Raw genomic sequence first — 16,764 nt, 5'->3', positions numbered from 1 at the left:
CTTAACAAATATTCAGAATCCAGATATTCAGTCAGTGACCCTCGAGAACCATCACAGATGAGTTTAGACTGATATTGTTCATTGAGTCCATAACAAAACAAATTGCATAGTCTGGGAGGTCAGAGGAATTTGCAATGTCCACAAAGTCCTGGATGTGGTCCTCGAGGGACTGATTACCTTGACACAGGTGGATGATTCTAACTGCTGGATATATTGTTATACAAGCAAACTTCAACAAACCAAACAAATAAAAAAAGGTAAAGATCCAAATGCAATATTTATTGAAAGGATAATCCACAAATGAAGTCCATATACAGGCAAAGGTCATCAGACCATTCAAATCAGACACAATCAGACCATCCAAACCAAGACTAAGTTCAGGGCTGACAGAACAGAACAGAACAGAAAATCCAGAATAACAGACACATACATGTAATCAAAACCAGGAGCCAAGACACGGGAGAACCAGGATACAAGGCATAGAAATGCAGCAGAGACACATGCAAGAATTTGGGTAAGGTGTGGTTTGAAGGGTTTTTTGTTTGGTTTATTGAATGTCTTTATGTTTGTGTATTTTGTGGCCATTATCTGGGGCCTTGTGGCTATTATCAGGGCTAATGAGCACCTGCCCTTTTTCTTCCTCAAGAGAAAGCAGTGTAGCACACATTATTGATTGGCACATCACAGACAGATAGACGCAGAAGTGAATCCCTCCCTCCCTTTCCAGTTGTGTTTGTCTTGGTGTGGAGGTGAGTGGTGATAAACAAAAGAATTTACAGCTAATTATCCAAAAGACAAAAGGGAAATATAGTTAATTTTTCTTGCAAACCTCCATGACTCATGAGCTATGTATCATGGGCATACAGGCTAACTTAATGGAGAAACGACAGCTGAATACAGTAAAGAAAAACTCTACAGAAACAAAAAGACGAGAGTAGTAGGCTTAAATCAAACACCTTAATTTTAAATAACTTTAAATAAATATGAGAAGTGCCCTTTTTTCCACTTGAGCCCCTGCCCCTCAAAATGTCTGTGCATGTACCTACCCTCACCTATTATTAAAGCCCTGTGTTTTGCCCTAGCTCCTCACTACCGGTATTGATGTTGATTTGATGATTATCTCCTGTGTTTATCCTGCCTGTTCCTTCGTGTGGATTTATTATTAAAAGATGCTCTTTGTTTATTTTTTACCCCTGCGTTGTGTTATTTCTACAGCCACGTGACGTCTCTATTGTAAAATATATTATTTCTTTTTCTTTTTTTTTTTTTGAGTTGCTTTATTTTGTAATTTTGTTTTGAAAATAAAATCCCTGAAAGTACCTTAATGCAGTTACTGAGTCTGAAGTAATTATGTCAATCCTACAGCAAAAATTATACCATTGTGAGAACCAACCTACAGTACAAGATATAGCAAAGTCTTTATTCCCTATGAAAAGAGTGATGAAACATTTCAAGAAAGTAAAAAGTAGTAATGAGTAAAACACACACACACACACACACACACACACACACACACACACACACACACACACACTCACACACACACACACACATTAGGGCTGTTTGGAAGTAAAGCATCATGCTGGCATGAAAAGGCCACAGAAAGCAACATGTTTTTAATTTTTCATGTTATTTGATTTTTGCATAGCAATATTATTCTGCATTGATGTTGGCTATTATTATTATTATTATTATTATTATTATTACTATAATAATTATTATTATTATTATTACTATAATAATAATAATTATTAACTGTATTATTAAAAAAAAATCATCCATATATATGTAGTACAACATTTTTTTAAGCTGCTGAAAGCAATTTCCGATCCTAAAATGGTGTGTTATCCATTTTGTCAAAGAGTAAGATGTGTTTGCATTTATAGAACATGGTGAAGTGAATATTGCTTTGTCACATAAACTGTATTTCACTGAATGTTGGAGAACCACAATGCTGCCCATCTATTTAAACCAATTAATATTAAAACACAATTTTTAAAAAAAACACTGAAAAAAATATTACTAATATTAATAATAATTATTATTATAAATAATTATTATTATTATTATTATTATTATTATTATTATTATTATATTCCTTAAGAAATATCAAACTGAAAATGTAATAAAATTATTGTGTCTTGTGTTCCACTCAATGTAACCTTTGTATGTTTGAATGGTTAATGTTATTATTACAAATGTATTACATATAAAATACATTTGGAGATTTCAGAAAGAAAAAATATCAGATGCAAATGCTAGATTTAGCTGAAAAAAATATGAATTTGCCTATACTATTATTGTTATAATAATAATAATTATTATTATTATTATTATATTTAATAGTATAATAGTAATAGTAAAAGTAACATAATAATATTGTCTTAACAGAAATCACTGACATTTATTAGATGCTCTTTGTCCAGAATGAATATTAATAATAATTTGTGAATAAGCTATTTGCAATTACATATATGATTATAAAAAAACAACAAAAAATAAACATGAGCACTTTTTAACCGAAAATTCACACAGATTTTCATGTAAATGCTTTAACTGAAGATAATCATGTTTATTTATCAATGATTATCTTCAGTTGTCAGTAGAGATTACATTATTTTTGCATCTGATATAGTAAGCCATAGCTGCATAGAATTTCTCATCTCTAAAGCCATAGACGAGAGGACTTACTGCTCTAGAAGTGATACTAAATGCAAGGAAATTTATAAATCGGACAGTTAAGTATGAATGAATATCATACTGCATAACTACAGCCTCAATGTAAGGACACATCACCTCTGCCATACATAAAAACAGCTGAAGGATATGGAGGGAAATAGTGCGCTGCCCTTTTGATGCTAAATTCTTGTCACCAGAGGCTGCACGTGCAGCATAGTATATCATTACATAACAAAAGATTTCAATTATCAAGATTAGCACAAGCCCCACAATATACAACAGACCCCTAGCAAGCTGACGTATCCTTTCCAAAATCATAATCTCATAGTGGCAGTGCGTCAGTTGAGTCAGGTACTCATGAGAGGCAGTGCTAATGAGGATAAACATATCAACAAAGGGGTTTATGGAGCTCAGGATCCAAATCATTAAAATCACTAACAGGGCTCTTCTAGAGGTGGAGATTGCATGATGTCGCAGCGGCATGCAAATGGCCACATAACGCTCCATACACATGGCACCAATGGTTAATGGTGCACTTACTGCGACTGCTTCCATTACCATGCAGATAGGGATACAGAAATGCAGTGGTATTAAAACAAAGTTGTATGATAAGAGCACCACAAAATCTGTCAGAAAAAGAAACATTAGGTCTACCAGAAGAGAATGACCAAACAGTATATAACGTGTTTCTGTTCTGAAAGTCTCTTTCTTGGAGAATATTAAGAGCATGAGGAAGATGAGGTAGACGAAGGGCCACACAAAGATCTGGGTCAGCACCAGTGAAATGCTCCGCCGGAGGGGGTCAGCTTGGATCAGTTGCATCTGCTCATAGCCACTGGCATTCTGACTGGCCATTGTGTGCACTGCATCTGAAAGACAATTAGACAGACAACAAAAACACATTTACAATAATACACAACATATAAGGAAAAATAATTACTAATACTTTAGAATTAAAAATGAATTTTTAATGCCTATGTAAATTATCAATAAACTTCAAATACCTATGCTGACATATTTTCAGTTTACAACACAGAACGACATGAAAACAAAGTTATTGTACATACCGCAACTTTGCTGTACCATATGCTGAAAGTATATTCTTAAGCCCGAGTCATATCAGGTGTAACTTTACCTGCATAAGCCAAATGATGTAGTGAACTGTGAATAAACATTTATATAGAGTTTGAAAGAGCAGAACTCTGATGGATGATACAATCTTAGTTAATGACATCTAGAGCTAAATTTAGATTTGCTTGTGTGTTGGGGATATATGTCACGCACTGAGACACACTCGTGCTTAAAACATTTAAATTATGCATTAAGGTCAAAAACATTAACCTGAACAAGTAATATACTGTATGTAACACAGCAGTTTGGCCGTATCATTCACACTCTCTGCTATTGAAACCAAATACAAATTTCCAAAGTATGTAAATCTGAAGTTAATACGTTTCATCTGCTATCACAGTTACTATTTATAATCAAATATATTTATTTATTAGGGGCTAGGAACTAAGTTATGAAATTTAGTACACAAATAGAGGACAGTCTGAATGTTTACCATGGCAAATTTGGAGTCTCTAACTCAAACCCTCAAGTGCCACTAAATGTCCAAATTTGAAATAATGCTTCTGAGCAAAATTTCCGTTCCTCTGATTCCTTGGCTCATTCCAAGTCGAATGAATTTTTAGTTTTTGGGATTTTCTGAAAAATCAAAATTTCAGAATTCATCCTAGACAGTTTTTTCATGAACATCCAACTGAATCATCTGCAGACCATGCTGACAAAAAGTTATAGAATTCAAGTTGATCAGTCTAACCATTTTCAACTAACATGCAAACGAATCAGAAGAGCATGGCTAAATGGATGTAAGGCTTTATCTTTGCAATGCTTTAGCATATTCAGGCCAAACTTGGTGTGTTTTGACAACCATGACCTGTGTGTACTTGAGCGGTTTCAGCACAGTGCCATCTACAGGTAAATTGATATGAAAATAGAAAGATTTGCTTATAACATTGAAATGTTTGACCATTAATCACAAGACTTGTCTCTTTACATTTGCAGTGGCATACGAGTCAAACAGTTTTCCCATGTAGGCCTATGCAATTTATCTGCCATTTTGAGTTTTGTCTTAAAACACGATATACACATACTTTATACACACTTTTGATCAGTTTTCCTTATTTTCACCAGACTGGTCTTGCTAGATTCCTTTAGTCATAAGAACAGTGATACCATTCATGGCATATTTGGCTAAATTAGCTGTTAGCCATTTTTAATTTCTTCAAAAACCTACTTTTTTTTTACACTTCTCCTATCATTGGTCCGATTTTCATGAAATTCTACTTAGATCAGTGCCAACAAGTTTGATAGCCATTTTGTCGGAAATCATTAACAAATGTCTTTAATTACTACATTTTACAGTCGGGGTTAGGGCCATGCTATGCTAGCTTAGCTCCTCATTTTGCTTCCATCATGCTTGGCCTCGATAACAGCTTCCTTCCTTCCTTCATTCATACATACTGTACATACACTGAACAAAATGATAAACACAACACTTTTGTTTTGCCCCATTTTTCATGAGCTGAACTCAGAGATCTAAGACTTTTTCTATGTACACAAAAGGCCCATTTCTCTCAAATATTGTTCACAAATCTGTCTAAATCTGTTAGTGAGCACTTCTCCTTTGCCAAGATAATCCATCCACCTCACAGGTGTGGCATATCAAGATGCTAATTAGACAGCATGATTATTGCACAGGTGTGCCTTAGGCTGGCCACAATAAAAGGCCACTCTAAAATGTGCAGTTGGAGTGGTCAGAAAACCAGTCAGTATCTGGTGTGACACATTAGACAGATTTGTGAACAATATTTGAGAGGAATAGGCCAGCTCATGAAAAATGGGGGCAAATAGAAAAGTGTTGCATTTATAATTTTGTTCAGTGTACTTACCTGGTCGTTGAAATTCACAATTCAGTGGAAACTAATGCAAATATGATGGGGTGCATTCATGAAACATAACAAGGCCCCATGCTTTTCCAGTGTGCATCACATGCTGCATTTCTATATCTTGAGGCTGTGAAAGTTAGCTTGCACTGTTAGTCACCACAAACCAGTAGATTCAAGATTCAACATTCAACATTTTTATTTGTCACATACACGATTATATAGAGGTCATCAACTTGGATTGTCAGATTCAACGATTATATAATAAGACACATTGAATAATTATTTGTCACATACACACATATATAGAGATAGAGCATATATAACCAGCAGTTAAATGTGATTCAGGTCCGCTCCATGGACCAGTGCAATTATTACAGAATACAACACAGAGGAAAATATACATAAATATAGCTATGAAACAATGAAATAAAAGTAAACAATAAAAATATAAGAACAAAATATCATAAAAATTATACTGTAAAATTAAATATAGAATAGAAAATAAAATGTGCTTGAAAGTATACTGTAGTCTTAAATATTAAGATACACAGTAATGTACAAGAGGCGAATGTGCAAACAGGTTGACACTGTCAATATGTCAATATGAGGTAGAGAATGATGAATATCTTACTGATTAAGTGATTATTAAGTGGAGTCATGTTTGAGAGGCTGGTTTTGAGTTTAGGAGCCTGATGGCCTGGGGGAAGAAACTCCTCCTAAAGGCTACCTCTCAGTTTTTGCCATCAGGCTACGGAAGCGCTTACCAGAGGCAGTTTATAAATGAAAAGGAGAGTAACCAGGATGATTTGTTGTCCTTAATGATTTTAACAGCTCTCCTTTGCAGCGTTTGAGGTAGATGTCCTGCAGCGAGGGAAGAGCAGACCCTCAGATGCGCTCAGCTAAGCACACAACTCTCTGCAGGGCATTGCAGTCTTGACTGGAGCTGTTCCCATACCACACTGATATCTAGTGAGTCAATACACTTTCTATGGCCCCTGAATAGAAAGTTTTCAGGATTACTGGCGCAAAACACCGTGAATTTTCTCAGCTGTCGCAGATGGTACTGTCTTTGCCTAGCTTTATTAACTTGTGTTTGAATGTGGGTAGACCAAGTCAGGTCCTCGGAGATGTTTACACCGAGGTACTTGAAGCTGCTCACCCTCTCCACAGGGGTCCCGCTGAGCATAAGAGGGGTATAGGGCTGCTGCTGTCTCTTCCTGAAGTCCACGTATTGTACTTGATTAAATGTACCATAGTGTTGCTATTTTATTTTATTATTTGATTGATTGATTGAGCATGACACTTCCAGGAAAAAAAAAAGGAATTTAGTATTAACTCTTATTAATTATTTTTTTTAAAAAATGCTAACAGTGTAATGTCATAGGTCATTTGGCCAGCGTTTACTCAAAATATTTTCACCATAATGACACAAGGGCTTCTGGGGCCTAATCAGTGCACAAGCAATACAAAACACACAGTTAGAAACTTTGGATTGCAAGCAACTTGATGCATAATTGTTGTCAGTAATACACATGTAGACCTCAGGGCCCTCAGTCTGCGCCCACAGACAACCCTGATGTGCCTGATGTCTTATTGTTTGATATTTTGGGGAGGGGAATGGAGAAAATAAAATAAAATGTAAAAACAGTTCTGGTTAGCACTAATTGTCCATCAAATCGTTAGACATACAGTCATGGCCAAAAGTTTTGTCAGTGACGTAAATTTTGTGTTTGCAAAGTTTGCGGCTTCAGTATTTGTATATTATTTTTCCACGTTTCTAAGGCATACTGTAAAACAATGATAAGCATGTTATAAGTTTTAAAGGCCTTTAATGGCAAAAAAAAAAATTATAATGAGTGAATATTTACAGTGTTGACCCTTGTTCTTCATAACCTCTGCAGTTCGCTGTGGACTGCTGGATATTAGCTTCTGGGCCAAATCCTGACTGATGGCAATCCATTCTTGCCTTATTAGTTCTCGGAGTTAATCACAATTTGTGGGCTTCTGCTTGTCCACTCACCTTTTGAGGACTGACTACAGGTTCTCTATGGGATTCATAATCTCAAATTGCTCATGGATCGTTGGAAGTTGCTCTTGCAGGACGTTTTGATACCATTCTTTATTTATGGCAGCGTTTTGGGGCAAAATTATGAGAAAGCCCACTCTGGTTGAAAAGCAACCCCACACATGGATGGTCTCAGGATGCTTCACTGTTGGCACAGCACAAGACTCATGGTAGCGTTCACCTTTTCTTCTCTGAACAATCGATTTTCCAGATGTCCCAAACAGTTGGAAGGGAGCTTCATCAGAGAAACTATTAACAATTAACAAACTATTGGTAACAAGAACACAATGATTGGAAGTGCTTTTCCCCTCCTTTAACGTCAACCAGTCTGCTCTTACAATCCATTTAGTATGATAGTGATTTCATCTGACTAGTACTCTATCACACTTTCACATGTGCTGCTGATATGATTAGTCACTTAATGTAAGCTGGTCATTTTGTGTCATGAACAAAAAAACAATGAAATTAGTTTTTAAGTGAAAAGTTCATTTTTTGGCCAATGAAGCTTTTAGCAATTATTTCAAATGCATCTGATCACTCTACACAATAATCTAGAAACAATGTGAATGACCACAACAGCTTAAGCAGCAAACTTTGCAAAACACACAATTTGTCACTGGCAAAACTTTTGGCCATGACTGTATATAAATATACTGTAGATTGATTTTTGGATATGTGTTTATGTATCATTTTATGCATCAGACTTTTGTCATTTATTGATTAAAAACAAACAAACAAACAAATAAATATATACTTTGCTTTTATATATACACACAAAAAAAAATCTGTAGATATGCTACGACATAACAGAATGTTACTAACTGCGCAGGAACACAAAGGTTGAGGATCCAGATGCAGTAATTTATTAAGGGATAATCCACAAACAGAGTGGGCAGTCCAAATAAAAAATCCTAGTGCCAAGACACTGGAGCACTAAAAAAAAATAAGCAGGAAAGCATTGCCAACACGTGCAAGACAAAACAATGAATGAGAAGGAAACCAGGCTTTAACCAGGGTGAAACTGAAAACATACAGCTGAATGTAATCATAGAAGATTAGACTTGGCAAAGAATTATGGGTAATGAAGTCCTTAATAAAGTGGCAATAGTCTAGGGTGGAGTGCCCTCTGGGGGCAATCAAGAGCACTCCAGCTGGTCACCGTGACACAGAAAGCCTTAATTCAAACATGGTACCTAAAATTTATCACGTTAAGGAGTTATTGAGGATTATTTTGTCACATACCTGGAAACTGAACTAAAAATGAGCTGAGAATCTGAGAAACACTGGGAGACTCAGTGCTGGCCATGGAATTTATGTTCTCAAATGAATATAATGTTATATCTGCAATAGGCTAATTATTATTTTATTTTCATAGGAAGTGTCAAATATGAATGTAGCCTAGGGATGGGAATAGAAAATCGATTCTGATTTCAGAATCGGATTCTTAAGGTCAATCGGATACTTGTTGTCAAATTAAAATTTCGTTTCCGCCTATCGATTCCAATGCGTTTTTTTCTTCTTCTTGAGGACCGGTGTTGTGCCGAATTCTGCACCCCTGCCTGATTATGCACCCCCCTTGTTGAAGTCGCTACCTGATTGCCTAATTCCAACCCCACCCCTAATTCTAACCCCTCCCCCACACCTACTCCTAAACCTACCAATACAAGGGGGTGCATAATCTGGCAGGGTGCAAATTTTGGCACTACACCTGACCTAGCGATCTGCCAGGACCTTGCTTGCTAATCTAACCGCTCCAAAGTTTGGCTATATTTGCCATCAGATGCCAAAACAGATAAGTATAATATCTGTGATAGTTAAACATGTTGCAAGAGAGGTGTCACCACCAACATGACAAAGCACTTGAATTTAATAGATTGTTAAAGTTTGCGAACACGATTCAAACACCAACGTGATTCTATTACTAAATTACAATGATTTGTCTGTTTCATTCCACAACCTTTGACGTGTGCGATGAATGTTATGCTAGCATGTGTGGAAATATTCAAACCACATAGTAACCCGTTACTATGTGCCCCATGTTCTCCTATACTCATAGTTTATTGCACGTATTATTTATGATGAAGCGATATAGAGCATGCACCTTATATTCGTGTAAAGTTGAAGAGTGTGCGCCATGAGCATGGTAAAACAGCTCTCAGGAGAGGAAAGTTTGTTTTACTGACATATAGCCTACATCATCTCACCAGAACTGTTGTTCTACTGAAGCTCATTTGGCACATGCTCCTTAATTTCTGCACTCGTTTGACTTGCACCTGGTGCTGAGGCGAAGTTGAAGTGCGCGTCTGAAAAGTCTCCCGTTTGATGTGGCCATAAAAACATACGGTGGTTCTGCATCTTAATAAAGTGACGTGACATACAGCCTAGTATGGTGACCCATACTCAGAATTCGTGCTCTGCATTTAACCCATCCAAAGTGCACACACACAGCAGTAAACACACACACACCCGTGAACACACACCCAGAGCAGTGGGCAGCCATTTATGCTGCAGCGCCCGGGGAGCAGTTGGGGGTTCGGTGCCTTGACCTCAGTCGTGGTATTGCCGGCCCGAGACACAAACCTGCAACCTTAGGGTTAGGAGTCAAACTCTCTAACCATTAGGCCACGACTTTCCCACAGCAAAAAAGCATAAATGCATTTCTTGTCAAAAAAAGGGACAAAATTTTAGTTTTGAGTGGAGTGGCCAAAGGGGTGGCCAAGCTTAGGTCTGTGGAGACCACCTGGCTCTGCCCCTGGCCTATGGGCGAGACTTCCGGTTCATTAGCCGCTATAAGTAAATAACGAGAAGAATAACAACAAGCAGTAAAAGGTAAAACTGTTTGCAATACAAACCAGTGTGTTCATAATTAACATAATACCTTCAAATAATATGGTAACACACACACATTTTCAATATCAAGCAGCAAAACAAACTGTTTTGTACAGCTAAAAATAGCTGGATGCAGATGAGATCGGAAGACAGATGCATAGAATTTACAAATGGCCACGCCCATATTTAAGGCAAGAAAAAGGTGAATAGAGTGTCTCTGTTCTAAAACTATCTTTCTTGGATTATATAAAGTTTTTTTTTCTTGCTCATTTCAAATTTAAACATGAATCTGCATTTCATAATAAGATGCAAACTCATGCAATCATAATAGGTAATTTTAAGACAAAAAGCTTTTTTAATGAATCATAGACATTATGTATGTATGTATGTATTTATTTTTTGATTTTTTGATTTATGTAATATACAATTTTTGGTTTTACTAATGGTGATACTAACATCAATAATGGTACACTCACCATTTCTAAACCTGTGTTGTCTATATTTGTCTTCTTTTTAACTTCAAATAACAAAATAAATAAATAAAATAATAATAATAATAATAATAATAAGTGCTAGATGTAAACATAATAGGTACCATAGGTTTCTAATTGCTGCAAAGACCCCATGATTTTCCAATTTTAAACTTCATTTTGATGAATTAATATATCTTCTAGACACACACAAGTACAGGCCGTATTTGGGTAAAGGGACCAGAATTTTGCTCCTGTATTGACAGTTTGAGTACACCCCCTGTTCCCAGTTTCATCTGGGTGTGATATGTCCAAAAACATTTTGTACCTTTTGTAACAATTAGTTATTTTTCAAAAAGTTATATATAAGGAGTGAGGAGCTTCCATTAGAAGCTGACTTGTTCTCACAAGTGGTTATGCAGCAATATCGTTACATAACTACTACTAATGTATATTTGTTCGAGAGATATTGAGTATCACAAAGTCCATAAATTATAATCACATAACTTTTCTTTCTTTAAAGAACGTTTCACAAAATTATTGTGGTGTCTTGGGTGCTGCACTTTTTGTGGGCCAATGTTTATTAAAAATATTTACATCATTCTAACAGACCAGTTCTGTGTGGTGAAGGTATGACTCAGGAGTCTAATCAGAGCATAAAATCATTAAATAAACATTTGCTTTGAAGCTTGGATCGGTGCGAAGGGATCAGGCAGCTTGGCCACCTAGCTCTTGCATCATTGCCAAACAATTAGGAAACACAAATTACACTGAAATGCAATGTTATGGTTTACCACTGATGGCCTTCTTAACAACCTCTAAAGCACGTAATTAGCCACATAGGATTTGACTCCGGGAAGATTTTGTAAACTATTTTCGTTGATGCATGTCTGATCCTTAGAGATTTTACCAGTGTTACATTGGAAGGCCTATACATATACATATACATATACATATACATATACATATACATATACAGTACACACACACACACACACACAAATATACATATAATCTATGCATATGAATATGCAGGCTGTATAATTGGCAAAACAATTAGGAAACACAAATTACACTGATATGCAAAATTGTGGTTTACCACTGACGGCCTTCTTAACAACCTCTAAAGCATGTAATTAGTCACATAAGATTTGATTTTGAATATTTGGTCAACTATTTTCTTTGATGCACGTCTAATCCTGAGATTTTATCAGTGTTAGAATGGAAGGCCATATAAACCAATAAAAAAAGATAGATAAAATAATTAAAATAACAATAAAGGTAGCTCTATGTTGAAGTTTATAAACATGGCAGTTGATTTACGTTAGCAACATAAATTCTAAAACTAAAATGAGCAAAGATATAATATCCAAGCTAATATAACAAAGTTTAATATTTATATCATTGCAGCCAATTAAATAGTTGGAGAGAAGCAGCAATTCTTGTTGTTGACCTAAATCATGCAGACTGGAATATGCATACTTTCAACCCCCCTAAATGCTCCAGATCTTCTTTTTCATAAAGCTTGTTGTTTGCTCTTTGCTGCTCGATGTTTCCCTCTTCCCTCCATATTTAAGGTCAGTGCACTCCATAAAACAAGCAGCTGTGAGCTACGTGTCTCATTTCCCTTATGAGTGACATGCGACACTGCAGATCAAGCTGCCAATGTACTTTCTTCTCTGAGTACAGCTTTTTCTGCTGCACTGCAGAACAAACAAAATGGTAAAATAAGGCAGAGCACCACAGTTCGCAGTCAATAATTGATAGCTCTGTTAATGACTAGCCCTAAGAAACATGCAAACATTCTGAATGTGCTTATCCAGCGGTGAATATTTGACAACTTATATAACAGATGAGTTAAAAAAGAAAAATAGTTTACTACAAAATGACTTTATTAAATGTGACTTAATATATTTAATAATTTATTGATATGTAACTTATATCAACATATGATTGTTATCAATAATTTTGCAAAAGCACATTGCCTATCGATTCATAAACTATTCTTCCAGTTACTGCCAGCTCGATTTGTTTTGTTTGGATTGTTTGGTTGTTAATTGCTATAATGATGCTTTGCGTTCATAGCGTGAAATTAATCCATCCTTTGGGAAAATAAATCCCATTCCTTTATCATGAAGCAAATCTTCAGTAGTATAAAAGTGGGCTGCCCATCTCTAATTATCTTTTAATTTCTCTTCCAACAGAGGCAGTGTGGTGAGTGAACAAGTGTAAAGTTTATTTCGTGAATGGAAATCAGATCAGACGCAGAATCTCCTATTAATAATCCAGTGAACATTACATACTGCTATTCTATATTGTTCTAATTTACTACATTCCAGACTAAGTAAATTTGATTTTGCAACTTAACTTCCTTTCAGCCTTTGTAACATCAGCAGCTCTGCAGAGTGCTTGAAACCATGCAGAATCTGACAGACCTCACAGGCAACACGACATCCAGCATTAACCTCTCTGTCATTGTGAAGGTGTGTGTGGTGATCCCGTTCTTCTTTGCCTTCCTGTTCTTCATCCTCCTGACGCTATACACCTTTGCATCTCACAAGCAGTTCTTTGACAGCTCTCGTTATATCCTCTTCACCTACATGCTGATCAACGACACCCTGCAGCTGTTCTCCTCTGTATCCCTTTTCTTGCTAGCAATGGGTGGTGTGCAATTTGCAATCATCTTCTGTGCTCCACTGCTGTTTGTGTCCACAGCTACCTTCCTAAACACCCCACTCATTCTTTCCACTATGTCATTGGAGCGCTACGTGGCTATTTTCTACCCTCTTCACCGTCCTGCCATCTGGAGATCTGAAAGGATTTGGATCATCATTCTAAGCATGTGGATCATCAGTTGCATCCTGCCCACCGTTGACTTTGTCTTGATGCAGCTCAAGCCCAATGTAGACATCCGTTCAACACCTGTGCTCTGTAAAACCACTGTTCTCACTGCTTCTCACATTCAGGCTCTGTTCAAAGTGAGCCTCAACGGGATCTTCTTTGCAGTGGTCGCTGTGGTTATCCTTTTCACGTACATTCGGATCCTGCTGGAGACCCGGCGGATGCGGCAGGACCGGGTGTCAGTGACGAAGGCTCTGCATACAGTGCTGCTTCATGGGTTCCAACTGCTCCTTAGCGTGATGGCCTTCTCCCAGCCTGTCGCAGAACTCTTACTTTTCCAGCGTGTGAACTTGTCTCAAGCAGATATATCTTTTATCTATTATTTCTGCTTCATCCTGCTTCCCCGCTTTCTAAGCCCACTCATTTATGGACTTAGAGATGAGAGCCTCAGAAACTATATGAAGAAAGCCATGCCTTGTTATGGTGCACGGATTGATCCACAAAAAGAGGTCAAAATAATTAAATAACAGTGCAAGAACAACAGGTTTGTTTGTTTCTGCTTTTGGGAGAGTGACAGATCAAGCATTTAAAATCAATGTAAATTCTGTAATGTAAATCTATCTATCTATCTATCTATCTATCTATCTATCTATCTATCTATCTATCTATCTATGTTTGGATTGAAAATATATTTAAAAAAAAGTAAAGCTAAATAATAATAATAATAATAGTAATATACCCATGTTTGATCATTTTAAGTGTAAATTTGAGAGTGTAAAAAATAATTACATTACTATAAGATTTTAATGTCATTATTATTATTATTATTATTATTATTATTATTATTATTATTATTATTATTATCTCTGAATTTTCAGCAGCCATTACTTCAGTCTTCAGTGTTGCATGATCCATCAGAAATCATTCTAATATGCTGATTTGGTGCTCAAAAAACATTTCTTATCAATGTTGGAAACAGTTGTGCTGCTTAATATCTTTTGTGTAAACCATGATATATGTTTTATGATTCTTTAATGAATATACAGTTCAAAAGCATAAAAACAGAAATCTTTTGTAAATTTATAAATGTCTTTACTATCAGTTTTGTCACCTTTACTGTCAATTTCATGCATACTTGCAGAATAAAAGTATTAATTCCTTAAAAACTTAAAGAACTTACCCTAAACTTGTGAACTGTAGTGTATAGCGTACATGAGCTAAAAGTATATTTGTGAAAATGTGAGCACAGTCTGGTTTTCTATGTAGATATGGAGGCTGTTATCAAGTTAAACCAAATCTGACTGTTCATGATGCTCATTGTCATCTGCTACACTGCAATGTGTGTACTGCATGCTTTTTTTGAAGTAATATAAAATATATTCCATGCAACCATCACATTTTTTACTAAACCGTTTGAAGGAAATTTAAAATAAATACTCTGCATTTAGGAAAATAATGTTGCTGTAAATACATATCCTATTCATACACATAAATGTCTTAGTCTTACATGTTACATTAAAATGAGCACATTCCATATCGTAGTACAGTGTTTCCTAACCACTAGTGGGCTGTGGAAAATTATTGAATTAAATAAATATATAAATAAACATACATGCTACATGTTGTTGTCGGCCTGAAATTTATTGTCCCTATATTTCGTCTTTTTTTCTTTTTTTTTATCAGTGCTATTGGCTATCTTTAAGTCTGTTTTTGGGTTTTTATAAATATTTAACCAATGAAAAGCATTTAAAAGAGCTTGTGACTAAACCTCGTAACACCATTGGATCATCAAACTGTCTGCCAAACCTTAAAACTCCACCCTGCCTCCATTCAGAATGAATTTGGAATTGTTTGGAGACAGATCTCTGAATGTTTGCAATACAAGGGTAAATAAAGAACTGATGTTTGAATAAGTACAGCGTTTTCTTCATTTAAGAAACAGTTTTTCTATTAAGGCTATTCTTAGTATAGAGTCTTAGTATGCCCGCCATCTAAATATAGCTTATTTTTTTAAATATCCTACATAGCGCTTAATCTTTCATGAAGTTTTTACCAAAAGTATTCAACAACCAGAAAAACTGAAAACCCATATAGCTACAATAAACTTTATAACCTGTAAGCTGATGAAAGTGTAATGCGATGCACATGATAAGACTTGTAACCCAAAGGTCGTGGGTTCGATTCTCTGTACCGGCAGGGATTGTAGGAGGGGTGAGTGAATGACCAGTGCTCTCTTGCACTGACTGAGGTGAGACCCTTGAGCAAGGCACCGAACCCCCAACTGCTCCCCCGGCACCACAGCACATGGCTGAAAAAAGCACCTTTTAAATATATTTTTCAAATACTCACTCCTACTTGAGTGCAAATACATTATGCTTGGGCAGAGCACAGATTCCGAGTATGGGACACCATACTTGGCTACACATCATGTCATTGTCACTTTGCTGCCTCAGATGCGACCATTCTAATGATGGACAAACAAACAAAAAAACAAAACAAAAACGAATTCCCGTCATTCGCTGGTCAAAAACCTTGTAACTCCATTTGAGATGATGCTAATAGCACATAGCAAACAATATGCTAAATGTGCCATGACATTTCTGCATTTTACTTCTATGCATGCTTTTCAGTCCTCATAGCTATTGCCCATTCACCTTGTTTGTGACATCAAAAAGTAAAAGACAAGTTTTAATGATGTTTATGGTAAATAATAAGGCTAGTATCTAATGTTTACTGTATATGGAAATACACAACAACGGTGTCTGTGGTATTAAGAAGATGTTTCTGATGTGAATGTTCCTTGCTGCATTCTGAAATGAATGTGCTATCACCAGCAAAGTACATCATTTTAGTGTGTAATGTAAGTATAGAGCTAGTATGTAGGTACTGACAACTAATTTCCTTAAAAATACTAGTATTTGTGCTATAT

General features: G+C 36.0%; 2 protein-coding genes across 2 annotated transcripts; one reads left to right on the top strand and one right to left on the bottom strand.

Annotated features, from left to right (window-relative positions):
• Positions 1-2,592: 2,592 nt before the first annotated feature.
• LOC109067030 (odorant receptor 131-2-like) lies at positions 2,593-3,534 on the bottom strand. The gene has a single exon (XM_019084042.1). The coding sequence runs from the start codon at positions 3,532-3,534 to the stop codon at positions 2,593-2,595; it is 942 nt and encodes a 313-aa protein (XP_018939587.1).
• Positions 3,535-13,294: 9,760 nt separating this feature from the next.
• Positions 13,295-14,362, top strand: LOC109067026 (odorant receptor 131-2-like). Its single transcript, XM_019084040.2, has one exon. It carries the CDS (start codon positions 13,412-13,414, stop codon positions 14,360-14,362), a length of 951 nt encoding a protein of 316 aa, XP_018939585.2. The 5' UTR covers positions 13,295-13,411.
• Positions 14,363-16,764: the final 2,402 nt, after the last annotated feature.

Source organism: Cyprinus carpio, chromosome A15 (genome assembly GCF_018340385.1).
Source record: "Cyprinus carpio isolate SPL01 chromosome A15, ASM1834038v1, whole genome shotgun sequence".
In the NCBI taxonomy this organism is placed as follows: domain Eukaryota; kingdom Metazoa; phylum Chordata; class Actinopteri; order Cypriniformes; family Cyprinidae; genus Cyprinus; species Cyprinus carpio.
This window is presented reverse-complemented; position numbering and strand designations above follow the sequence as displayed.

Bases quoted from the DNA above. Each gene is read 5' to 3' on its own strand.
- LOC109067030 (XM_019084042.1), bottom strand. From the start codon at position 3,534: ATGGCCAGTCAGAATGCCAGTGGCTATGAGCAGATGCAACTGATCCAA.
- LOC109067026 (XM_019084040.2), top strand. From the start codon at position 13,412: ATGCAGAATCTGACAGACCTCACAGGCAACACGACATCCAGCATTAAC.